Here is a 27737-nt window from a genome sequence, read left to right as displayed (position 1 = left end):
CGCGTATATAGCAAAGTTATTATTACTCGTTGTGTATTTATTCCTTGTGTTATCTTTCTATTACTTGTCTATTTTTCTCTCTTCATTGTTGGGAAGAATTATGATTTGATTTGTAAGGAAAACACGAAAACACGGAGGAGGGAGAAGGATGGGGGGGTGGGAGGATAGTGGGCAGAGACCAGAGAAAGGCAGCAGATGAAGAGCTCTGGGCTTCCCGTGTGGCAGGTGGTGGGGAGGATGATCCAGGTGAACTCCTTAATGCATGGAGGTAGGCACAGAAAGGACAAGGAAGGGGTGGGGGCCAATGGGGTCAGGGGAAAGGTGTGCAAAACAGGGAGGGCTAATTGTAGCCTGGTAATCCTTCCCTGGCCCCTACCTACTCCCCCTCTTGAGTGAGAGCTGCTGAGGGAGGCCAAAAGCAGGAGACGACCCCACCCTGGCTCTGGACGCTTCAAACGGATGTAAGGGGTACCGAGGAGATACCTTTAGGCCTATTTACTGGGTACCTGGACAACGCTGTGCTCACCTCTGAAGATTCACCATAGAATGAGGATTTACCCTCTTACCTGTCTTTTCCCCCACCGTCTGAACATCATTCAACCCGGGAGAAGTTCAAAAGGTCATCCTTCTGCTGCCGATCTTTGAGTTGAATGGAAATGCACATCTTGACAAGTCCTAAAGGGTTATTCAGGGACAAATTGTTTTCCATTTTCAATATCAAACTAACTGACGATTTGACACAATCTCAGCTAACAAAATGCCCAGTCGTCTCTTACAAACGTCCTAATTGCTTTTATTCTGTGTCTGTTTGCCATATGCTCTTATATCTTGTTTTTATCAGGTTTTTTTCTCAGTCCTACAGAAATTAAAAGGAACTACAGAAGAGGAACTTCGGATAGTCCTTCTGGGTCTTAGACAACGCTGGCAAAACAACTCTGCTATAACAGCTTTCATCCGAGGATGTCAACACCATTACTCCTACACAGGTCAGATGCAATCCTGACATGCTCTGAACTTACATAAGCAGGTCCACTGTAGTTTTGTAATGACAACTCTGTGACCCGCCACCATGGCAGGATGTTACACTTCCCTCCTCGGGTTGTTGCCCGAAGGCTTACACGGAACGACACTTACTCAATGGAAGCCGGATGTCAGATCTTTTTTGAACCTGCTGATTCAAAAACGGATCTTTGATCATATCAATGTCTTCTACCAAGCTATAGTCATTCTGGGATCTCTAAACGGGTGACATTTGAGAAAACAATGGCATATTAACCCAATTGTCTATTCAAGTTCATCATAGTAGTAATCACAGACCGTGCTTGTTTAAGCAGGCGGTTTATGCAGACTTTTCACAAAATAACACATTAACAATAGTACATTTAGCTAGACTAAGAATTGACACCAGGCTGTGACTTTAATCCAGGGGTTGAAGATTACTTAACCATTAAGGCAGAGAGGGTGTGACACACATTTTGTAAGGCCTAGCTAAAAACAGAGGGTCTAGGTTTATTATCAATGTACATCAAATCAAATGTATTTATATAGCCCTTCGTACATCAGCTGATATCTCAATGTGCTGTACATAAGCCCAGCCTAAAACCCCAAACAGCAAGCAATGCAAGTGTAGAAGCACAGTGGCTAGGAAAAACTCCCAAGAAAGGCCAAAACCTAGGAAGAAATCTAGAGAGGAACCAGGCTGTGGGGTGGCCAGTCCTCTTCTGGCTGTGCCGGGGTGAAGATTATAACAGAACATGGCCAAGATGTTCAAATGTTCATAAATGACCAGCATGGTCAAATAATAATAATCACAGTAGTTGTCGAGGGTGCAGCAAGTCAGCACCTCAGGAGTCAATTTCAGTTGGCTTTTCATAGCCGATCATTAAGAGTATCTCTACCGCTCCTGCTGTCTCTAGAGAGTTGAAAACAGCAGGTCTGGGACAGGTAGCACGTCCGGTGAACAGGTCAGGGTTCCATAGCCGCAGGCAGAACAGTTGAAACTGGAGCAGCACCACGGCCAGGTGGACTGGGGACAGCAAGGAGTCCTCATACCAGGTAGTCCTGTCTATCTTGTAATGTCAGAATGTTATAAACAGCTTCTTATTTACGGACACATGTAGCCTACAAGATTAAGGCTGTGTTCTGCTGAACTGTGTTACCTCCAAATTCTGCACCTCCATTGATCCCAAAGGGCTTCAACATTAAGAGTCTCACATCTCACGGAATGACACTGAACGTGTGGGACATTGGAGGACAGAGGAAGATTCGGTCCTTCTGGAAGACATATTTGGAAAACACAGATTTGTTGGTGTGTAAATTGTGTTAGCAGATTTCTCACTTTGTCCTATTATACAGCGGCTCCAGACAGTATTCACACCCTTTGACTTATTCCACAGTTTTTTGTGTTACAGCCTGATTTTAAAATGGATTCCATTTAGATTTTGTGTCACTGGTCTACACACAATACACCATAATGTCAAGGTGGATTTATGTTTTTAGACATTTTTACAAATGAATGTCTTTTAGAGTCAATAAGTATTCAACCCCTTTGCTATGGCAAGCCTAAAAAGAAAAATCAGGAGTAAAAATGTGCTTAACAAGTCACATAACAAGAGCAGTGAATTTCAAACACAGATTCAACCACAAAGACAAGGTAGGTTTTTCAATGCTTTGCAAAGAAGAACACCTATTGGTTAAAAAAAGAAGAAGAAGAAAATACACCGTAACTACAAGGATACAGGCGTCCTTCCTAACTCAGTTGCCAGAGAGAAAGGAAACTACTCAGGGATTTTAACATGAGGCCAATGGCGATTTTAAAACAGCTAAAGAGTTTAATGGTTGTGGTATGAGAAAACTGAGGATGAATCCACACCATTTTAGTTACTCCACACTATTAACCTAGATGACAGAATGAAAAGAAGGAAGCCTGTACAGAATAAAAATATTCAAAAACATGCATCCTGTTTGCAACAAGGACATATAACATATAACATACTAAAGAAAATGTGTCAAAGGAATTCACTTTATGTCCTGAATACAAAGCGTTATGTCTGGTGCAAATCCAACACAACACGTCACTGTGTACCACTCTTCATATTTTCAAGCACTGTGGTGGCTGCACCATGTTTTGGGTATGCTGGTCATCGGCAAGAACTAGGGAGTTTCTTTGGATAAAAAGATTAAGTACTGGCACAATACTAAAGGAAACCCAGGTTCAGTCTGCTTTCCAACAGACACTGGGAGACAATCACCTTTCAGACAATAACCTAAAACACAAGTTGCTTACCAAGAGGACATACAATGTTCCTGAGTGGCCTAGTTACAGATTTGACTTAAATCGGAATGACAATCTACAGCAAGACTTGAAAATGGCAATGATCAACAACCAATTTGATAGAGCTTGAGGAATAAAAAAATAAAAAGGGCAAATATTGTACAATCCTGGTGTGCAAAGCTCTTAGAGACTTCAGCTGTAATCACTGGCAAAAATGAGTCTAAGATGTATTGACTCAGAGGTGTAATATTTCTGTATTTCATTTTCAATTAATTTGCAGAAAATGTCTAAAAACATGTTTTCACTTTGTCATTAAGGGGTATTGTGTGTAGAAAGATGAGATTTAATTATAATTTTTTTTAAACCATTTTGAATTCAGGCTGTAACAACAAAATGTGTAATAAGTCAAGGGGCATGAATACTTTGTATTTGTAATATGCTTCAGAGAGTAAAATAGAAGCTACTTACTACAGTTAGGTTTAGACTACAGTCTGTTTCATTGCTTGGGCATTAGTTTACTTCAATCTTAATAAAAGTGAGATACCAAATAGAGAATTAATCATGTGTTACAAGATGATAAATTACCCCCCTATCTCCTCCTTCCTCCAGATATATCTCATTAGATAGTGCAGACAAGAAGCTGGTTGAAGAAACTGGACTGGTGAGTCCAACTGAAATAGCAGTCATTCTCTATTCCAAACGTTGTCATGTAAAACTTTAATGTTAACAGTAAGCCTTGTATTATAACAGTGGAAAGCAAACCAGTAATTGCAGACAACACAGAGATGTAGTCCACACACTATGCTCCTCTCTGAAATAACACTGCTGACCCCTCAGGAGCTGTCAGAGCTGATCGTTGACGAAAACCTGAAGGGGGTTCCAGTGCTCATCTTTGCCAACAAGCAGGACCTGGCCACGGCCTCGCCTGCCAGCAGAAATTGCAGAGGGCCTGAGCCTGCACACGTACCGCGACCGGGAGTGGCAGGTCCAGGCCTGCTCCGCTTTCTCTGGAGAGGAAGTATAGGTAGGCCACAACATCTCTGAAAATAGGACAGATCATGTCCCAGCTACCATTCAATGAAGTGAAAGGGACACCATATCACAATATAAAATAACTGTACTGTACAATCCTCCGGGACTTACAAGACATATTAAAAGGTAACATCAAGTGCCAATTCAGTGGACTCAGTGGGTGTTCATGTTCTGTTCCTCCTCATGTAGTAAAAGGGGAGTGCTGTGTGTACTCCAGAACACGTCCTCTTCTCACTATTCATGTAGTAAAATAAATGGAGCCCACAGGAGAATAAGTTATTCTCTGTTAGCCACCATATCATTAGTAGGATATTTTCAGAATCTATAACTGGGTTCCACATAGTGTGCAGCAGATTATGTCATTACAGTTTACAGCAGGGTTGTCAGGGCAACATCTCAGTAGGGGGGAAAAGGAAGAGCTTAAACAAACTATTGGAGGGCAAGACAAATGCTTTGCCTCATCGTCGTAACACAACACGAACGCCGTGTAAAGCTCCAGATTAGCATCGGCCCGAGTACTGTCCTAGAGGATCAGGTCAGGAGGTCAGACCCCAACATAACACCTGACTATATGTCCAATGAAATGCGTAACACTGTAGCTGCAATATGCTGTACATCTACGACCGGTATATGCTGTCATTGCTATGTAATTTTTTAAATGTCATGTGTAATCTTTTTGTTCTCACAGGACGGCCTGGATTCCCGACACCATTGTGAATAGGAAGAAAGCTGACTAAACCCTGAATATCCAAAATGCTGCTTTGTGGACACATACTTTTGTGTGTTTCTGTACAAATGTTGACACCCAATGCAATGGTGACAGGTTTTATAGATGAAGCCATCTCTCTGAAGATGCCCCAAAACATTTGAGATCTTTCTGGCTTCTCAAATCCAGCCACAGAAAAATGGATTGAAGGAGGGGGTCACAACAGAAACCATCAACAAGAGAAAAAAAACACTTGAAGGGTTAATGCTCTGTAATGATACTTTCTTTGATATAAGTCTATGGAAGAAAAAAATATTCTGGAAGAGCACAAGTACTCCAAGGGACAGAGCATTTCATGGGAAAATAGTCCCACTAAAATGTTTAGCAGAACATCTCTTTACTTTTGAGCACATTTTAGGAAAAAGTCATACAGTTTGTAGTTTGTGTGGTTCCATTGTTTATACATTATTTGTTTATCGAGTTGAATTGGGACTGTGATGCAAAATAAATATTGAATTGACAAAATCTGCTCACGTATGCATACTTTGTTTGCACCATCAATTCCAGCAATAGGCAAGCACTCTTCCATCCCCTTCCTGTTTGTCACTGCTGTCAGACAGTAAGTCAGTGCTGCCCCACAGTGGGGGACTGTCATCCTTACACCTGTGCCAGGAATGGCAAACTCACAAAAAACAATCCATGGGCTGTGTCAAATGCACTTGCAAGTAAATGTACATTCCTGTCACACACACGATGAGGGCTCAGCGAACAACTGAAAGAGAAGTATCTGTATAGCTATAGACTATGCTAATTCAATTCAAATCTGGACCGAAGCCGGTTCCACTGCTCCCCCCCCCCCCCCCCCCCACATTCTTCCCCTCTTATCAGGGACTGATTTAGACCAGGGATAACAGGTGGGTGCAACTAATGATCAGGTAGAACAGAAAACCAGCAGTAGTCTAGACCTTGTAGAGTAAGACTTGAATATCCCTGGACTATGGTGTCAATTCAGAGTCGATATCAGGGTTATGGATGGATGACAGCTAAATCATATCTCATTAGTCCCCGTGAGGAGTACAGCACACTCTGACGACCACTCACTAAGATAAGCCTGTGTTCTAAAGTGGGTGGTCCGACTGTTAGAACCCTGTCTTTCACCAGCAAAGGAAGCTCTGCCTTGAATAAAGAGACATACTCAAGACCCTTTGCTAGGACACTCGGAATTGAGCTCAGGTGCACCCTGTTTCCATTGATCATCCTTGAGATGTTTCTAAAACTTGAATGTCAACTTGTGGTAAATTCAATTGATTGGACATGATTTGGAAAGGCACACACCTGTCTAAATAAGGTCCCACAGTTGACAGTGCATGTCAGAGCAAAAACTAAGCCATGAGGTCAAAGGAATTGTCTGTAGAGCTCCGAGACAGGATTGTGTCGAGGCACAGGTCTGGGGAAGGGTACCAAACAATGTCTGCAGCATTGAAGGTCCCCAAGAACACAGTGGCCTCCATCATTCTTAAATGGAAGAAGTTTGCAAACACCAAGACTCTTACTAGAGCTGGCCACCCGGCCAAACTGAGCAATCGGAGGAGAAGGGCCTTGGTCAGGAAGGTGACCAAGAACCCGATAGTCAGAGATCCTCTATAGAGATGGGAGAACCTTCCAGAAGGACAACCAGCTCTGCAGCACTCCACCAATCAGGCGTTAATGGTAGAGTGGCCAGACGGAAGCCACTCCTCAGTAAAAGGTACATGACAGCCCACTTGGAGTTTGCCAAAAGGCATCTAAAAGGACTCTCAGACAATGAGAAACAAGATTCTCTGGTCCGATGAAACCAAGAGTGAATTTGTAGGCCTGAATGCTAAGCGTCACATCTGGAGGAAACCTGGCACCATCCCTACGGTGAAAGATTGCGGTGGCAGCATAATGCTGTGGGGATGTTTTTCAGTGGCAGGGACTGGGAGACTAGTCAGGATTGAGGACAAAGATGAATGTCGCAAAGTAGAAGAGAGAGCCTTGATGAAAATCTGCTCCACCAGAGCTCTCAGGACCTCAGACTGGAGCCAGAGCCCTAACCGATCAAACATATCTGGAAAGACCTGAATAGCTGCGCAGGGACACTCCCAATCCAACCTGACAGAGCTTGAGAGTATCTGCAGAGAATGGGAGAAACTCCCCAAATACAGGTGTGCCAAGCTTGTAGCGTAATACCCAAGAAGACTCAATGCTGTAACAGCTGCCGAAGGTGCTTCAACAAAGTACTGAGTAAAGGGTCTGTATAATCATGTAAATGTGATATTTTATGTCTAAAAACCTGTTTTTGCTTCATTGTTATGTGGTATTGTGTGTAGATTGATGAGGGGGGGGAATTATAATACATTTCAGTAGGCTGTAACGTAACACAATGTGGAAAAAGGGGTCTGAATACTTTCCGAAGGCACTGTCTGTATGTGTGTGTGTGCGTATTTAAACTCAGCAAAAAAAGAAACATCCTCTCACTGTCAACTGCGTTTATTTTCAGCAAACTTAACATGTTTAAATATGTGTATGAACATAACAAGATTCTACAACTGAGACATAAACTGAACAGGTTCCACAGACATGTGACTAACAGAAATTGAATAATGTGTCCCTGAACAAAGGGGGGGTCAAAATCAAAAGTAACAGTCAGTATCTGGTGTGGCCACCAGCTGCATTAAGTACTGCAGTACATCTCCTCCTCATGGACGGCACCAGATTTGCCAGTTGTTGCTGTGAGATGTTACCCCACTCTTCCAACAAGGTACCTTCAAGTTCCTGGACATTTCTGGGTGGAATGGCCCTAGCCCTCACCCTCTGATCCAACAGGTCTCAGACGTGCTCAATGGGATTGTCTTGCAGGAAATCATGCACAGAACGAGCAGTATGGCTGGTGGCATTGTCATGCTGGAGGGTCATGTCAGGATGAGCCTGCAGGAAGGGTACCACATGAGGGAGGAAGATGTCTTCCCTGTAACGCACAGCATTGAGATTGCCTACAATGACAACAAGCTCAGTCCGATGATCCTGTGGCACACCGCCCCAGACCCTGACAGACCCTCCACCTCCAAATCGATACCACTCCAGAGTACAGTGTAACGCTCATTCCTTCAATGATAAACGCGAATCCGACCATCACCCCTGGTGAGACAAAACCGCGACTCGTCAGTGAAGAGCATTTTTTTCATAACTGACCTTAATTGCCTACCGTCTGTAAGCTGTTAGTTTCTTATTGACCGTTCTGCAGGTGCATGTTCATGAATTGTTTTTGGTTCAGCATGGGAAACAGTGTTTAAACCCTTTACAATGAAGATCTGTGAAGTTATTTGGATTTTTACTAATTATCTTTGAAAGACAAGGTCCTGAAAAAGGGACGCTTCTTTTTTATGCCTTTGTGTGTGTGTGTGTGTGTGTATATATATATATATACACACAGTATGTGTGCACACACTCCGACATTGCTCGTCCTAATATTTATGTATTTTTTTAATTCCAATCTTTTACTTTTAGATGTGTGTATTGTTGTGAATTGTTAGATATTACTGCACTGTTGGAGGTAGGAACACAAGCACTTCGCTACACCCGCAATAACATCTGCTCAATGTGTGTATGCGACAGATACAATTTTATTAGAAAAAAGCAATCAGATAAAGGATTGGAAAACTGCACCGCCTTTGGAAAAGTTTCTTACACCAACATTAAGAAGTGAGTTGGATATCTGGATATCGTTCTGGAATTCTAAGACATTGAGACGAGTATGTGTTCTGTTGGTTCGTCTCATGATATCACTGAACAACTCCTGTTCTATATAGTGACCTCCTGGTTTTGCTGTGACCAATTTACTCGTAATGTCTCTAGATTTGACTATAACATAAGCACACACGCTTACTGCGACTGTTTCTACCTGCCATACTCTCTGACCGCAGGGTGTAATCCTACTGACAGGGATGATGCAGGCACAACAGTGACATGGCCAAGCAGAGGAAACAGCTGGTCCAGGAACTGAGCATGGACACAAGAAGGTGTGGCAACCACCACAGTCCACTGAGGGAATCATGACGGGGGCTACTGAAAAAGAAAGCCACATTGCACTTCATTCGAGAATTCGATCATCTTTGGATTCAATCCTATTTGATTACAAATAGTTTATATATTCCATATCTACTGGGGCATAGAAATGTCTTTTGACTTGATTGTAGTAATCAAACACATTCTTGAAGTAATCATCCTCGTTGATGATCTGAAAAAAAGTATGATGTGCCAGTCTCAGACACTGTTACAAACAGTGAGAGGCTAGCTACATGATTAGTGTCTGCAATTCAGTCATCCACTGTTAGAGCCAGTCAGTCATATTGTATGGAACACAGAAGACATACGGAACATTGAATGTTGGCTGTAGGCCTACGTGTCGGAGGAAAAAAAACACGCTCCAGCTTGGGCAGTGGCTTCACACCATGCTACCATGACCCATTTATTTCTGTAAGGGCCCCAATGCCATTTGGAGGGACAGCAGGTAGTGTGTGGATGTTCCCCCTGCCTTGGTTTGAGCTTCTGTAGGCCAGTGCTGAGCCTAGTCTGACCTAAGAGAGCATGTGAGACCAGCGCAACTTCAACTGCACCACCAGGGGCTGGGCCACCCAATACGCTGATAAAATTAAGACTTCATACCGGTGACACCATGACCGCTTTAGAATTTAGATGACAAAATGATTTGTAGAGGACTTATATTTGTACTCTTCCTAAACATTCATAAACTGGGAGTCCAAATAGTGGATAGTTACTGTGTTTCTTGAGAAAATGTTATTCACTCCCCTGTGTTTTTCTGCCACAACTAATGAGATCAAGAATGCCTTAAACCAGGTAATTATTTATCAAGGACAGAACTTGGTAAACTATGTACATAACTTTTCAAATGATAATATTCATGAAGCTAAAATGTGACAACCATACACTTCACAGTTCTATTAAAACATAGACATTTACAATTCTACAGACATGGACAACTTCAGCAATCTGGTCTTAACAATTGGAATTTCTGAAGACCGTTAAAGCTGTAATACTTGATGAAATTGCCATGTCCGTTTGGGATATTACAACAAAGAAAAACAGCAAACAAAGAACACTCCCCCCCCCCCCTTTGACACTGTTGCACACACCATAGAGCAGAATATGAACACTCCCCCCCCCCCCCCCTTTGACACTGTTGCACACACGATAGAGCAGAATATGAACACTCCCCCCCCCCCCTTTGACACTGTTGCACACACGATAGAGCAGAATATGAACACCCCCCCCCCCCCCCCCCCCCCTTTGACACTGTTGCACACACGATAGAGCAGAATATGTATTGCATAAAAATGATTGCCACAGTGCTCACCTCCATTTCATCAACAACAACTAAATAAATAAAGGAGCTTTTTGCCCTAATGAGGACTCCATCTTTAACGTCTGACAATTCTGCACAAAATGCATGATATACAGAATCACTTTGTAGAGGGAAATAGTTTGACATTTTCTTGTATAAGAAATGTTTTGTACAATATGCACATTTTGCAAACATAAACCTCCCTCCTTTCAAATCTACAAGCCATCAGAGTTAGAACCAAGGGTTGGGATATAAATAATTTTACAATCGTTTCATTTTTTAACAGAACCATTCTTTTTTCACTGTTCTGACCAGCAAAATAAAGTGCTGAACCGGCTCCAACATATAGGCTCCTTCATATTCCTATTTAAACCTCTGAAATATAAATTTTTGTATATTGGTCATGAATTGGTCATTTGGTAAGGAATTGGTATAACACTAAATCAAAATGTCATTAAAAACAGCAATCACTATAACCAGTAGGGCCTAGGAGCCTCCGTGACGACTGGCGTGTGCACCCATGCGCTGTGGATCCTGGGAGGGGTAGTGGACATGGCCAGGAGGCCTCATCCCAATGGGATGGGGTATCGCCATGGGGTCCATCGAGTGGAACATAGGTGGGCCAAAGCCTGTCGGGATGGAAGCACCACAAGTTATAAGTGCTGCTGATCTGCTTTCGAGGTTAAACAAAGAGTCTTATACAGATAGATGGGAGTACATTAGGACTCAGGATAACAAAACACTTATTTCAAATGTGGTCCTCTACAGGGGGGAAAGTATGGGAAAGGGTGGGAGAAGAATTCATGGGACTCTTGTTTACCTGGAGGGGGCATAGCCACGCCAGGGGGTGGGGGTAGACTGATGTTCATGACAGGAGGGGCTGAGTTAGGGCCCAGGTTGAAATAGTTGGTAGGGGCGTCTTCATCCGCAGGTGGCGGAGGTAGCGCTGCAGGACAGAGTGTCAGTATTGACAACCACATTATTGAAGTGTATGGTAAAAATGTGAGAGTTTGACTACTAAAAGATAAAAGTATAGCTATCGTGTCGTGCTTCTACATCTGCATTGCTTGCTTTTTGGGGTTTTAGGCTTTTTCCCCCTGGTATCTGTATAGCACTTTGTGACAACAACTAACGTTAAAAAGTCTTTATAGAATAAATGTGATTAATTGCCCTCACCTCCAGGCAGTCCAGGTACCGGCTCCAGCTTCATCCCCATCTCAGTCACCCCTTCCCTCTCCCTTCCCTCCTTCCCCCGCGCTCCCTGGGACCTGGGACAGAACACATATCAATCCATTAATGTCACACTGTGGGCATTTATACTGGGTTGAAAAACGCACAGCTTGTAATATCTATGATAACAGAGCAATCAGTCAACAGACGAATGGGCACCTGCTGGCACAGTCATCTGTCACTAGTATTACAAACCACAGGTGTAAGTGTATGAGATTGTCATATCAGAGGGTGGGACTTTACCTGCCCCACTTGACGTTGAGTCTGCGACCTTTGATAATGAGCTTGTTGAAGGATTTCTCAGCAGCCAACTCTGCAGCCTGACGGGTGGCAAACTGGATGAAGGCACACTGCTGCCTCTGAACGATGGTGGTGGTCCGGATCTCCCCAAACTGGTAAAAATGGTTCCTGTTTGGAGGAACGCGGTTACAGCATGACTGCCGCACCCAACCATTGTAAACATTCAGCAAAGCACACGTGACAAAATGTCATATGCTTCATTTGGAGTAAAATGTACTCCATTCATTCCCGAGCAGACACTCACCTGAGCTCTGAGTCAGTGATGGAGTCTCCGAGCCCCCCCACATACAGCGTACTGATGGACTTGTCCTCTGGCGTATCCAGTCTAGGCATGGTGGAGGCCCTCTTCAGCAGCTTGTCAGCCACAGGGTCATTGATACCATAGTAACGGTCCTTAATGTTCTGGTCTGCCAGGGGATCATCAGGATCAGTTGGCTTCTCATGCCTTGAGTTCAGTGATTCACAGTTAATGACAGTTAAAGCAAAACATATGTCAACATCTTATCTTGGACAAAGTACATAATCAGACCTTAAGTTTACTTTTTCTATTGGCTCATAAGTCAACAACTGCATGATGTTTAACATGTGTGTCAAGTCTCTCTTTGCACCTTTGTTTTCATGATGTTGACAGTTGCTCACCTGTAGGGACACTCTTCTCCTCTCTTACACTCTCCCTTCACCCAGAAGGAGCAGATATGTGGTCTGTTCCTCTTGTAGTAAGGTGTGGTGCGGGCTAGCTTCAGCAGCATGTCACTAGAGCTGGGGGCCTTACCCAGGAGACCCACTGGCCGTGTACCATCAGAGTTCCCTATCTGCGGTCAGGAAAGAGCTACTGTCAAGAGGGTGCATTTTGGTTCCATTAAAACTAAAGCCCCACCGATGTTGGTATTTTGGGTCTGATACCAATTCTGATTTTTGGGGAGACAACTTAGACAACATCTGCCGAGGAAATGAAAAGGCAAGATTTTTACACAGCAAGTTCTCATAAATTGTCAACCAAAAGAGCAATTGTAGAAGACAAAGGTTTCAAATGTTGAATTATTACATTGTGACAGTAATGACACATCATGAATGGTCACAAGTGTTCAGATCGGTTTCCGGTTCCGGTGGGATCCATGGAAACACATGGCATTTTCATGGCTTTCTTTTGCAAATTACTATGAATTAATAAATTTCTTAAAACTTGGCAATACTAAAAAAAATAAGGTGTGGGACATTTATTGTGTGACAAGAAATAACTAGCAGGTCTATTTCGCTCCAGCAGCTAGAATCTGTCCGTCCACACTTAAACTGTGGGAAGCACCAGACAACAGAAAGAGCTGTCCGCTACTATACAAGAGATTGTTTGTGAGGAGATCACCTCTGCCCTCGACTTACAATTCAAACCCATAAATTAATAATTGGCAGTGCTCACTGCTAAAGTGGATACCTATTCAACAAGTACTCAGATAAGCATGATATTTCCTCTCGGTATCGGGCTGATAATATTGGTGAAACTATATATTCGTCGGCCTCTAATTAAATCCAGGGTGTTCGATTTGACAGGAAACCTCATGAAGAATGAAATAATGATGAATGACCTGGACATGAAGGTACACAACTCAGACCAGAGGTCCAAAGAGCAGATATTTTTGGGTGGAATTAAAATCAGTGAGTAAACATTGTCCGGAATCTTTCTAATGGAAAATGAGAAGGGTCAAAGGGTGCTATCTGAACCTTCTTGGCATGAACATACCCTTTTACGAAGCAAGCCAAGTTATATGACAGAATGTAAACGTATATCTGTCTGATAACATTAACATTAACGACACAATTAGAAGTTTACTCGCGGGACTCAGATCTTAATGTTAGGACTGACCTTTTATCTTAAATAAGGGAAAATACATCACCTCTCTTTCCATGTTCTGAGTGTAGTATTCCTTGTTCACATCGGATTTTGGCACGTCGTCCTTGATTGACAGCCCAGTGTCTCGGACCTGTATTGGCAAGCCTAGATGAAGGAGTAATGCCAATTAGGACAACAGCCACCCTGAACATGTCTGGAGTGCAATATCTCTGTTTTATACCCGTACAACTATGTGTATGTTCATTCTCTGGATGGTAACAGGCATAACCTGGCCAGAGGATGAGTGTTCCAAAAACTGTCTTTGTTGACTCACCATACTCTAGATCCAGCAGGCACGTCTGACAGACATTCTTCATCTTACTGCACGTCTGGCACACCTCTGTCTTTTTGAATCGCATGCGGGTCCCAGGACACCATCGGAACACTGTGAAGGGCCTGGCACATATCTAAGCAGGACACAGCGGTAGCAGTGTGTCAGTCTGTTTAGATTGCACAGTTTCATACTCTGTACTTTAGTATGGTTCTTTAACTCCAGTGTTGGAGAGCTGATGTATGTGCAGGCTCTCTTTCCAGCCTGGCAGTAGCTCATACAAATACATCAGCTAGTCTCTAGATTGCACATAGAGAACTCTGCTATAGGAGTAAACAGTGACTGATTATTCAACTAAGAATTAATTAACTTAATTTCTTACCTTGCACTCCTTGCCATATTTCTCCTTGGTCTATCAAACATAAACAGTGTGATACAGGGCGAGTTTTCTTTAAAACAACCATAACTAGAAGAACATGTTAAACAAAATAACAGGTTTCAGATAAAGAGAGATGGTTTCAGATGAAATTTAGTATAAAATTATTACAGGTTAACTCCTACAGAACAATAACCAAAAGACAATTGATTAAACGTACCATTCGAATATAAGGATTCTCTCCAAGACATGTCTGGCAGAGAATAGGAAAATCCTGTGCAAGGGAAGATTAGTACATTACAGCAAGAAACAAAACAATTAATGTCGGCTAGCAAACTTACTAAGGTTAGCTGGAACAAATTTATGTTCACATGTTTAGCTACGTAGCTGTGAATGTTTTATTTTGCTAGCGCAACGACTTGGTAAACTAGCTAGAAACGATATTTGATTTGCACTGTTATTATTGGGCGATTCCATGCCAGTTACCTATTAGCTAACATTAGCTATCTTGCCTAGTACAATTCTACCACCGCTTATTGATACAGTCAATGTCACGGAATTACAATTACATGTTCCTTTCAAATAATTCTGATTAACTGAAAATGTCATTTCAAACATACCGCGTCTTCCCAATTTTGTCTGTTGTAAATATTAGCTCCTAAAGATGTCGCCATTTTCAAAAAGTTTGCTTCCCAGCATGCAATGCAGAAAAAAAGCATCTCACGTGATCAGACCAAAAACACGCACACGCGTTCACACACACGCTTTTAATAAAAGTGTATAACTATTATTTCACAGTCGAAACAACATCTACAACAATTATTTGGATGATTTTAATGTGTGGATCATTTTAATGTGTAACGTGAATACTTCTACCAGCACGGTTGTGCGTATATAGCGGTTGCTCATTGAGGAAAGGGATAAGTAATTTACCCCCAGTCTCTCATGTGGTTTTTTGTTGTTGTTAAATTATCTGATCGGATTTCCGTAATCAGACAGGATTAAATGTTAGAATTGGGTTTTTAAAACTTAAAAAAAATATTTTATTATAAGGATTTGGTAACCCATTCTGACCTTTAAACAGGATTATATGTTGTTGTTGCGTTTTTCAAAACTCAAAGAAAGTGATTAGGAAAATGTTGATGCGAAAATGTTGATTATTTTGATCCCACTGGAAGGGTGGATTCAGGGTGGATTTAGAAAGGTGAAAGGCCCTAAAACCAATAAATATTAATGTAACTAAGGTGAGGAGTTTTAAGAACTTCTTACATCTGAAAACCAAAGGATAATTATGTTAAATGACCTGCGGTATAGGTAGGCTATTTGGTCAGTTATTTTGAGAAGTGTCTAGTAAATGCAAGTATGTGCGTTCTATAATTATTTTATCCTTGGGACATCCGTACCCCATTGAAGTTGACATTTTAAATTCTTAAGTAAATGTTAGGGTTATGGCTAGGCTAAGGGTTTAGGGCAGGGATGTCCCAAGGACCCCGGATAGCACTAACCATACATTTATTCATGTAGTTTAGTCATTTCTGTTTTCCTATGAAAGTGTAGACAAAGTAGCCTATTGCAACCTGTCCAGTAGATGGCAAAGTGTAGGCCTGTTCAAAGCACTGAAAATCCAGATTCTGTGATCTTGATATTGTGGTATCTAGATCAGAAGGATCCTACTCGTATATTTGTTCAATATAAACTCTCGTTTTCGTTGCAAAGCATTTCCAGTTTGGAGGAAACGGGGTCTGTTGCAAAACGTTTAACAACAGACAAAAGGTTTTGCAACAGAATCGGCTTAATGAATACTCCCAAGTAGAAGGAGTGAGGCGAGTCCACTCGTGTTTCTCGCTCACCCTAGGAGTAGTCTAAATCGGGACGCCCCATTTCTGTTAAAGCTACTGCCTAAAGCCGAACATCAAATCCAGCTTTTATACACCAAGCTTTGGTCGTGTCGATGAAACAATCAAGTGGGTAAGTTAAATGGGTTTGTGTAGTAAGCTTGCTGCAGGGAGCACACGCGTTCCCGGAGAACGCTACTGTACTTAAGGTTAGCCTCTGAAAGTCTCCGCTTCTCCAAATTTGGAGAAGCGGGGAGCCAGCTACTGTAGCTACAACGACAGATCAACGAGGACATCGTTAGTTAGATATGTGAACCTTTTTAAATGGTTGTCTAAAATCATAAATACGGTTGATCGCGACCTACATTTATAACAATAAAACAAAGACTACACAGTGATTTATTAACCTGGTAAACTGCAATGCTAATGCATGATGATAGCTAGCTTATCTGGGAACGTTAGCTTCACACTGAATCAGCTAGCCTGCTAACTAACTAACGTTAGTTCTGTTAGCCAGCCAAACTATGAGTTGAAAACAGCCAGCTATTTTCGGTGTACAGAATCGATCAAGCTAACTAACTAGCCAGGGAGGATAGCATTGAACGTTACAGCTTTTGTTTCCGTGCACAGTTGCCGAGTGAATGTTTTATCTCCAGAAGACTCACTTTGCGGTGATTAATATAATACAACATAGTAACATGGATATTAATGTTGAATGCATCTTATTATGCCAGTGCTTAATAAATGTAACCATTTAAGAACCCCAGTGATGGAGCCTACTACTGCAATGCAATGCACACGTAAACAGCAACATGTCCTGTTTTGTCTATACTTGACCCTAGCTAGCTAACGTTACTAGCTGACAATGTTGCCAAATTGTGGCAACATGTGTTATAATAGATGTGTAGCCAACTACAAATACGTTTTTGGATGGCGTGTGTATAAGCTCTTTTATTTAAAATGTATATATTTTTTATTTAACCTTTTATTTAACTAGGCAAGTCCGTTAAGAACAAATTCTTATTTACAATGACGGCATACCCCAGCCTAACCCGGACGACGCTTGGCCAATTGTGCGCCGCCCTATGGGACTCCCAATCACGGCCGATTGATACAGCCTGGAATCGAACCAGGGTCGCTTCTAGCACTGAGATGCAGTGTCTTAGACCGCTGCGCCACTCGGGAGCTCCATTTTCTTTGCACTCATATTCTCAGAGGATCTGCAAGATGCTTTTGCCTTGGTCACCCTCCCTCTTGAAATTGTTTTAGCAGAGCAGTTCTGACCATATTGTATTCCTTTCCTGTGAAAGTAGATTATGTGTCTAGATTCAGGCATATGCCATTTCCTATAGCGATATGCTTTGCCTACTTCTTTCTGTTCCTGTTTGTCAGTTGTCAGTCCACTGGGTCAGATTGCTTTTTGCCGAACACTTTCAGGAGTGATCACTTCGTATGGCTGTATTCAGGAATGTTTTAAACCTTAAACACTTTATTTGGAAATAAAATAAACCTATGTTTTAAAAATATATATTTTAATTTTTTTACATAGAAACATCGAGGTTCCCTTTGCGTACTTATACAGGTTCCCTTTGCGTACTTATACAGGTTCCCTTTGCGTACTTATACAGGTTCCCTTTGCGTACTTATGCATACAATGTGTTTTTCTTCATGTTGTGTGAGAGACGTCAGTGTACTGCTAACAGTTTAGCTTCCTCCGCTGTCCCTGTCCCCATACCAGGCTCAAACCAGTGATCCTCTGCTCGCAGACACACGTGACCACCATCCTTGACAACTTAACAACCGTTTGAGCTATTATTCGATAGCTCCATCAGCGAAGGCTTATCATAAGTTACACTGCACATGCAACACAGAAAATGTTCCCTCGCCGTGTCAGGTTAAGCTTTCCTTTATCACGGGATTGGACCCAGTCAACCTTCCAATCCTTGGACCTCTAGTCTAAACCTCCCTCACCGAGTACTTGCTGTGCTACTCCACAGGGTGCTTCCCTCTCTACTATAGTGGGTCACAGTCCACCACCAGCACTTAGGCAAATTAATCAGAATCTGCTCATAGCCCTATTCCCCCCCCACCCCCCCCTCCCCGGGAGATGGCTTATTTGTAGAGTGATGATGACTTGGGCTACATAAATAAAATGTAAATGCATACATTTGGTTCTGATGTTACGTAAGTCTATTCAAAAGGGTGTTGACATTAAATTGATTAAAATCATGTTTATTTTAGGGTGCACCTGACCTGATTAGTGTCTTACATAATGGTATTTATTCCGTTTTACACTATTGTAGACTATTATTTGACAGATTTATCTAAAGGTACATTTTTCAAATGGATCTCATTTCATCTATTTTATTTGTCCAAAATCTGCCATCACACATATCTCATGCCATAACATTAGACAATGGTACCGTTCATGCACACATAATGTTATTGTAAACCACTATGTGGAATTGGTATTTTACTGCATTCAACAGATGTTGGTTTCCAGTTTTTGCAGTAGCCTATGCTCTGAATCTCCTAAACCCCACCCTCTGCTCTCCCAAGTCCATGATGTATGCTCCCCTCTCACAAGGCACTTTGTTTGCCTGACATGACGCACTGACATTAATTAATTGCTCGTCTGTGATGAAACACATCATTGTATGGAGAGAGTCCCTTCGCTCGGCCAACTTTCTGCCTCTAGACTTCACTGTGATGTTAGGTTGGTGAACACATGTGCTGCTGGGTGTTACAGGCCTGAAGTTGACTGGCCACAGTCATTGTACAGCAGTTAGAGTGCCCCCACTAATGATGTGTTCATACCTTTTTCGTCATGGTTTACCAGGACTCATTGGCTACACTAGTTTTTCAATTTTTATCCTGGGCGAATGGAGATCGAAAATATCACTCATCTATTTCACTTATTGACTGTAACCACGGAAACGCTTCACCTACCTGATGGATTGTAATGGATAGTAAATAATATCCAAGACTCTCCTTTAAGCCACCATTAGTGACTTTTTGGTCATAAGCAATTATGTTTTGGCCTATCTTGTGGTGGTATAATCTGTGTAATGGACTTTTAGCAAAATGAAGACCAGATGTCTTTACACTAATCTTTTAATGTTTTATGGCCCGGACTGTAGATATTTAGTGTACTTGAAATACCTCTGCTTTGAAATGCTCTTAAAAAGCCTACTTTTTGTAGGTATGATCAAGATCATCCTCCACTGCAGTATCCATTAGTATATTCCATTAAACTGTTACCATAGATGGTTATGTAATAGTGTACTGCAGATTGATTATGCCCCTCAAATTAATGGCATCTAGTCCCTGCTCCCATGACTTGTCAGTGTCCGGTTGCAATATTGGTCAACTGAGTTCTAATGTATCCCTAATTGATGGTGAAACAATCTACTTAAAGGTGCAATATGCAGAAATTGCGCCGCCATTTCATGGTTGCAAAAATTCTAATAGTTCACCTATTTTCAGTTTATGACAAAAGATGCAATGTATAGTGTAGAGCATCATTGTACCATCTAAACTGCTTTCAAATATATTTTTTAATTCAGCAGTATGAAGTTGATATACAAAACCAAAAGTAAAAGATGCGAAAAATGGAACTTTAGAATGGGAAGCATAGAAATAGAGCACATAGAACAGATCTGCCACTTCTTAGACTTGCTTCCAATGAGTGACATCTATAACACGCACTTCTCTGTTACATTTTGTAGCTTTGAAGAACCCCTGGGGCTGTGAAGCATGACCTTGGTTGCTCATCAAGCCATCTATTGTTTGATCGTGCAGTAATATTACAAATTATTGGAACGTATGATGAATACTAGTTAAGTACCTCCTCTCACATTCAGATTGGCTCTGTAGAACAGTAGGCTATTTGCATCAGGGTGTGTTCTACATGGTCCATGAATGAACAAAAGTAGTACTGGTAAGATGATGTACTCTAGTCATGATATTCCACTATTGGGTCTGTAGGCCAAACTATATTTGTACACATGCAATACTCATTGCCACTTAACTCGATTCCATACATTCTTGCAGTACGCTTCCTTCCAAAGCAAAACAATTTACCATAACAATTAAATGGCTACGAACTTAACCACATAACTGCCACTTGTGGTGGTCAGGAGGGTTGGTTGTCCCCGTCTGTGGCTTTTGGTAATCAGGAGTAAAGGAACCGGACCACATAATGCCTATGTCCCTGTGTGCCTGTCACTGGTCCTCTCCCCAGTCCCCATGCTGCCAGCCAGCCAGTGCCTCTCTCTCCTCCAGCTCTCATTCTGTTCGACATGGAGGAAAGAGTAATTAATCTCCAGGAGGAGCGTGCCAAATCTAGGGACTGCATAACAATTTGTCTTCTTCGCAGGGGCACTGCCAAGTTCTGCCTGGCCCAGTATCTCCCTCCACCCTCCCTGCTGGAACCGACACTGAGCAAGCTGTCACTTTGCCTCTCTGTCAACACAGGGATATTTGTGTTCAACTCACCCAAGTATCAACTCCTTCTCATTCGCGGCAGAATACATCAGCAGCTGGCCTCTTATCTCTTGGCACAGCGAGCCGCTTGACTTCATTAATAAGGTGCATGTGTTGTTCTGGAAGTGTGTGGGGTCAAAGTTCAGACAGTGAAGGATAACGATATGATGTCTAACTGCTCTGAAGTAAGGCACAGGGCAAATGATAGGCCTAGTTTGCCACAGTTTGCTTTTAGTTAGATAAAAGGCCTAGCCCCCATCTGTTGTTAAACCTTCCAAGTCAGACATACTGTATTCAAAGTCCTGGTTCTGTGTGTGTGTCTGCGCGTGTACACGAGCCAACTAGCTGATTCTCTGTAATGACTGGGATTACTCTGTTGATCCATCATCTTAGACTAATGATTATCCAGGGGTCCTTGCTACTATTGTAAACCACACTAATGTAATTTGTTTGACAGAGATCAGTTCTTTAGGTTTACACTACTGGATTCTTTTGACTAGTTAAACTGGAATTAGAATTGATTGAGAGTAGCGTGATAGAACAATTGGGACTCACTGTCTGCTTGCATGTTTGGAATGCAGTTCATGGTAGTATGACAAAGAGTGACACTAAATGCTCTAAGAATGTGCTACTGTTTCATACTCACTTATTCGCCTGTGGAGATTATAGTTAATGAAGTTTGTTGACAGTATGGTTCTGCTCTTTTATCCAACAGTGTTTGTGCCTGTCTGTCTTCTGATTTAGTCCTGTTTGACCCGGCAGAGCGTCAGGCATGCAGGTCCAGATTGATTTCATGAGAATAGATCAGAGAAGATTCTCACCAGCAAATCCGTGCACAGAGTTAGATCTGGCTGAAAAAATGTCTCTACATTTCCTGACAGATGGGCAGCATTTGGGAAAACATCCAACCCCCCCCCCCCCCCCCCCCCTCTCATATCCACATTGCCATTGTTGTTGTCACAGCTGATGTGAACAGTGTTGTTGACTAAGTAAAGAACCTCTGACACATGAGCCACCATGTTTCGGTGTGTGCCAAATTAGCACAGCTAGGCTAGATGGGCTGCTGTTTACTCAATTGGCCGTTGCCAGCTTGCACTCACAGGTGCAACAGCAATGCTCTTATAAACACACTATGTTCAATGCATGCTCTCTCAATACCAATGTATATTTTCACACTGTAAGGATAATTAAATGGCAATAGCAACAACACATACTGGCATGTCAATAGCAACAACCGGTATTTTCCTGCATGTCAAATCCACTGATCTGACAAACCAGTGAGGTCTAAAATGCACACGTTAGTGTCATGGTCACTGCCCAGGCCAGCAGTGAAAATGTCACAGGAATAATGCTGAGTATGATGTTAATCTGAGTATGATCCGATAATCCCGTGGGCATGAGCCTTGCAGCTCGACCACTGCAGGTGGTTGTATTAGCCCTGCATCTGTAATCACATGGATCCAGATAAACACATCTCCACGCAACAAGCGTGAATTACATGTCCTTGACTCTGTAAATGTCGCAACACACACACACACACACACACACAGTGGCATACAATCCCCCGGGTATCAGACTGCCATTCCTTTCCTTTTCAGTCAGCCGTGATACAGCAGGAAATCTACTGCTTGTTAATTTACCCCGAAGTGAGATTGGCATGATGGTACCAGTCTGCAGTAGACCTTAGCGATGTATTTTCTGATCCAAGGTGGTGTAGCAGTCGGACGCGTGTGTTTGTTTTAAACACGAAAAAGACCGGCTATTCACACAGGATATCTAATTCGCACTTTCTATCTACGAACTAAATATAAATTTCTGCTACCCGCCTCACCCAATGTAGTATGGATCTGCTTTTTTTTTATTCCTGGTGGAACTTCCACCAGGAGCTAGCAAGCTAACTAGCTACATTGTTAGCCACGGCTAGCGGTCTTCACCTTTTTTCTCAGTTATCAGCCAGCCTTAGCTCGGAAAATACCTGCCAGTCTGCACAGCGAGATATCAACCCAGGGCGTATCGGGCTGCTTCTCTCTACCACATCACCGGATTCCTGCCGCTCTGGATCATTACACCGGATCATCGCAGCTAGCTGCAAACGAGTGGCTACTGTTAGCTAACGCCTCTGTCCCGAAGCAAACACCAGCTAGCCTCGAGCTAGGCCCATATACCAGCTAATTCTAGGGCTCAAATACTTCCTTTGCCAATTGGCCTGGACCCTTTATTGTTGACACGGAGCCCCGCCGATCCATCACAACTGGACTGCCGACGTGATCGCCCGATGTGGTCTCAACAGGCTATTCTGTCACGATGTCGCCGAAGAACCTTCTACTAGCCCCGGCCCGCTAACTTTTCTAAACGCTGTGTACCCTGCTCGTCTAGCATAGTAGTGACGACCGAACGGCACCCTGACTCACCTATTGCTGCTCTTTTGACCCTATGATCACTTGGCTACACAGCTGGTACCCCCTGGACTGTTTCAATAACACGGTTCCTTATTTTGTTTACCTGTTGGCCCCATCTTCGAACTCAGGTCCTGTATGTACCTAACTGACCCGCTCTGCCCATTCATCGCCATTTACCCGTTGTTATCTTAGCTCTCCTGATCAACACCTGTGATTTGCTTTATGCCTCTTTCTGTCTATGTCTTGTCTACTGTTGTCTTGGCAAGTTCTCAGTGTTTTTATTTCACTTTAGAGCCCTCCGTCCCGCTCAACATGCCTTAGATAGCTCTTTTGTCCCACCCCACACGCATGCGGAGAGCTCACCTGGATTAACTGGTGCCTCCAGAGACGAGACCTCTTCTACCACGCCCAGAAATCTGCTCCTTTTATTCTCTGTTCCCAAAGCAGTAGACGACCAGTTCTCAAAGCCTTTAGCCGTACCCTTATCCTACTCATACTCTGTTCCTCTGGTGATGTAGAGGTTAACACGAGACCCCCCTCAGCCCCCAGCTGTGCCTTGGACACCATATGTGAATTAATTCCCCCCCCCCATTTATCTTCAGAGTTCATACTGTTAGGTGACCTAAACTGGGATATGCTAACACCCAGGCCGTCCTACAATCTAAATTAAATGCCCTCAATCAACAACCTTAAATCCGTAAACACAGGCACCCTCATCGATATCATCCTGACCAACCTGCCCTCTAAATACACCTCTGCTGTCTTCAACCAGGATCTCAGCGATCACTGCCTCATTGCCTGTGTCCGTAATGGGTCCGTGGTCAAACGACCACCCCTCGTCACTGTCAAACACTCCCTAAAACACTTCAGCAAGCAGGCCTTTCTAATCGACCTGGCCCGGGTATCCTGGAAGGATATTGACCTCAGCCCATCAGTAGAGGATGTCTGGTTATTCTTTAAAAGTGCATTCCTCACCATCTTAAATAAGCATGCCCCATTTAAAAACAATTGAACTAAGAACAAATATAGCCCGTGGTTCACTCCAGACCTGACTGCCCTTGATCATCACGAAAACATATTGTGGCGTACTGCATTAGCATCGAATAGCCTCCGCGATATGCAACTTTTCAGGGAAGTTAGGAACCAATATACACAGGCAGGTAGGAAAACAAAGTCTAGCTTTTTCAAACAGAAATTTGCATCCTGTAGCACAAACTCCAACAAGTTCTGGGACACTAAAGTCCAAGGAGAACCTCCTCACATCTGCCCACTGCACTGAGGCTAGAGAATTTCAATAAGCATTTCTCTACGGCTACCCCATTCTACAGCTCTGCACCCCCCCACAGCAACTTGCCGAAGCCTCCCCACTTCTTCTTCACCCAAATCCAGATGGCTGATGTTCTGAAAGCGCTGCAAAATCTGGACCCCTACAAATCAGCTGGGCTAGATAATCTGGACCCTCTCTTTCTAAAATTATCCACCACAATTGTTGCAACCCCTATTACTAGCCTGTTCAACCTCTTTCGTATCGTCTGAGAACCCTAAAGATTGGAAAGCTGCCGCGTTCATTCCCCTCTTCAAAGGGGGAGACACTCTAGACCCAAACTGTTACAGACCTATATCCATCCTGCCCTGCCCTTCTAAAGTCTTTGAAAGCCAAACGGCTCACCAACCATTTCGAATCCCACCGTACCTTCACTATGCAATCTGGTTTCCGAGCTGGTTATGGGTGCACCTCAGCCACGCTCAAGGTCCTAAACGATATCATAACAGCCATCGATAAAAGACAATACTGTGCAGCAGTTTTCATCGACCCGGCCAAGGCTTTCGACTCTGTCAATCACCGCATTCTTTTCGGCAGACTCCGCAGCCTTGGTTTCTCAAATGACTGCCTCGCCTGGTTCATCAACTACTTCTCAGACAGAGTTCAGTGTGTCAAATTGGAGGGCCTGTTGTCTGGACCTCTGGCAGTCTCTATGGGGGTGCCACAGGGTTCAATTCTCGTGCGACTCTTTTCTCTATATACATCAATGATGTTGCTCTTGCTGCCGGTGAGTCTCTGATCCACCTCTATGCAGACGACACCATTCTGTATACTTCTTGCCCTTCTTTGGACACAGTTAACTAATCTCCAGACAAGCTTCAATGCCATACAACTCTCCTTCCGTGTCCTCCAACTGCTCTTAAATGCAAGTAAAACTAAATGCATGCTCTTCAACCGATCGCTTCCCGCACCTGCTCGCCCGTCTAACGTCACTACTCTGAATGGTTCTGACTTAGAATATGTGGACATCTACAAATACCTAGGTGTCTGGTTAGACTGTAAACTCTCCTTCCAGACTCACATTAAGCATCTCCAATCCAAAATAAAATCTAGAATCGGCTTCCTATTTTGCCACAAATCATCCTTCACTCATGCTGCCAAACACCCTCGTAAAACTGACTATCCTACCGATCCTTGACTTTGGCGATGTCATTTACAAAATAGCCTCCAACACTCTACTCAGACTGCATCCAATTTCCTATCACAGTGCCATCCGTTTTGTCACCACCACTGTGACCTGTATACTCTCGTTGGCTGGCCCTCGCTTCATATTCATCGCCAAATCCACTGGCTCCAGGTCATCAAAGTCTATGCTAGGTAAAGCCCTGCCTTATCTCAGCTCACTGGTCACCTTAGCAGCACCCATCCGTAGCATGCGCTCCTGCAGGTATATTTCACTGGTCTCCTCCTTTGGCTGCCTTTCCTTCCAGTTCTCTGCTGCCAATGACTGGAACGAATTGCAACAAATAAAAATCACTGAAGTTGGAGACTTAAATCTCCCTCACTAACTTTTTGCATCAGCTGTCAGAGCAGCTTACCGATCATTGTACCTGTACACAGCCCATCTGTAAATCGTCCACCCAACTACCTCATCCCCATATCGTTATTTTTGTTTCTTTGCACCCCAGTATCTCTACTTGCACATCTATCACTCCAGTGCTATTGCTAAAATGTAATTGTTTCACCACTATGGCCTATTTATTGCCTTACTTCCCTAATCTTACTCCATTTGCACACACTGTATATAGATTTTTCTATTGTGTTATTGACTGTACGTTTGTTTATCCCATGTGTAACTCTGTTGTTTGTGTCGCTTAATCTTGGCCAGGTTGCTGTTGTAACTGGCCTACCTGGTTAAATCAAGGTGAAATAGTATTAGGTTTGTGTGATTTCAGTGTTCTATGATATTACCGTTACATCCACATTTACACCATGCTATCTATTTTAAACGCATTGTCTCTGCAGTTCCATATTCTATTGATATGAAGTTTTTGGGATTTTGGTCCATCTCAACCAGCCTTACTCTTTAGTTTCCCGTTGTTACATCAGTCTCCCAGGCCAGGCTTCCACCTCTCTCTCTTGTACCAGACTATGGAACTGTCACAATGAGTGACCACTTCAAGGTAGTTTTAGATTTATTTTAGCAGTCAGGGAAATTATGTAATGGCTTTTTCTGAAACTGTGAATAATTGAAAAGCATTCAGGTAGATGAAGTGTTCAGTCAGACTGTAGGACCGGTCTCTCCCAGCAGGAATAGACTGTATTCCCACATGGATGTAGAGCTGCCTCCTGTCCCCTTGTGTCTTAGGTGCAGTCAGTCACTCTATTGGTATGCAGCCCTGTCCGCGCCAGTAAATGGATTCTCCATTGAAATGGAAATTGAAAGTTGCCTTACGTCGATTGTGCAGTAAGTAGCTTTATGTCTTAACAAGCAGCTCAACTCATCCCTAATGATGAGCCAGTGCACCAGTGACTTCATGGGTATTAGCTGCAGAAAGCAGCTGTGGCTGAGCATGTTGTTCTGCATTCCACAGTGGTCCACTTAAATAAAATAAAAACTGAAGCGATTTGTCATTCAGTTTTACAATTTATACCCCTTTCGAACCAAGACGAAAAGCTGGCAACTTTAGCATGACGCTTTTTGCTTTCTTTATATCTGCCCGCAAACAAAGCCTGTACTTACACCTTACTAACATTAAGTTTCACCCCCGCTTTGCCCTCAGAACAGCCTCAATTTGTCGGGGCGTGGACTCTACAAGGTGTTGAGAGCGTTCCACAGGGATGCTGGCCCATGTTGACTCCAACGAGAATACCTCGTTCAAAGGAACTTTAAAAGTGTTGTCCATTCCATTCACCCTCTGAATGGCACACACAATCCATGTCACCAAATTTTTTTTTCTTACTCCGTGTATATTTCTGGCAATCGACGTAGTCCAATTTTCATTTGTCACATGAGCCGAATACAACAGGTGTAAACTTTTTACTGTGAAATCCTTTCTAACGAGTCCTTCTCAACAATGCAGAGTTATAAAAAGTTTTTTTTTAAATGGGGGGGCATAAAAAAGGAAATGCACAGCACCCTCTGTAGTGCCTTGCGGTTGGATGCCAAGCAGTTGCCACACCAACTAGTGATGCAGCTTTCAAGATGCTCTCAATGGTGCAACTGTAGAAACAGCTTTGGCACGCATCAAGTCAAGAACATTATTTTGTTGTTGTCTGACATCAAACGTTTCCTCA

The 27737-nt window shown here is 42.9% G+C and overlaps 2 protein-coding genes and 1 pseudogene across 5 annotated transcripts in view; 2 read left to right on the top strand and 1 right to left on the bottom strand.

Annotated features, from left to right (window-relative positions):
- Positions 1-195: 195 nt before the first annotated feature.
- Positions 196-4298, top strand: LOC109872733 (ADP-ribosylation factor-like protein 3; annotated as a pseudogene).
- A 6439-nt stretch (positions 4299-10737) lies between these two features.
- Positions 10738-15182, bottom strand: LOC109872936 (pre-mRNA-splicing factor RBM22-like). 4 transcript variants are annotated; one of them, XM_031808614.1, is made up of 11 exons: positions 15078-15182; positions 14678-14731; positions 14464-14547; positions 14085-14217; positions 13815-13915; positions 12565-12737; positions 12170-12370; positions 11869-12033; positions 11572-11663; positions 11216-11341; positions 10738-11024 (listed from the first exon to the last, which is right to left on the bottom strand). In XM_031808614.1, the coding sequence occupies exons 4-11, from the start codon at positions 14167-14169 to the stop codon at positions 10882-10884; spliced, it is 1086 nt and encodes a 361-aa protein (XP_031664474.1). In that variant the 5' UTR covers positions 14170-14217; positions 14464-14547; positions 14678-14731; positions 15078-15182; the 3' UTR covers positions 10738-10881. The 4 variants fall into 4 exon arrangements, with proteins under 4 accessions (XP_031664474.1, XP_020319953.2, XP_031664473.1 ...); XM_020464364.2 differs by having other exon boundaries at positions 14464-14493; positions 15078-15176; XM_031808613.1 differs by lacking the exon at positions 15078-15182 and adding an exon at positions 14944-15055 and having other exon boundaries at positions 14464-14493.
- A 948-nt stretch (positions 15183-16130) lies between these two features.
- Positions 16131-27737, top strand: part of LOC109872647 (bifunctional heparan sulfate N-deacetylase/N-sulfotransferase 1) — a gene marked incomplete at its 3' end in the record, with an annotated part of 126967 nt that continues 115360 nt past the window's right edge. Inside the window, 1 exon segment of the mRNA XM_031808541.1 lies at positions 16131-16425.

This window comes from Oncorhynchus kisutch, linkage group LG28, assembly GCF_002021735.2.
Source record: "Oncorhynchus kisutch isolate 150728-3 linkage group LG28, Okis_V2, whole genome shotgun sequence".
NCBI classification, from domain to species: Eukaryota; Metazoa; Chordata; class Actinopteri; order Salmoniformes; family Salmonidae; genus Oncorhynchus; species Oncorhynchus kisutch.
The sequence above is the reverse complement of the archived record's forward strand: the minus strand, read 5'-3'. Positions and strand labels throughout refer to the sequence as shown.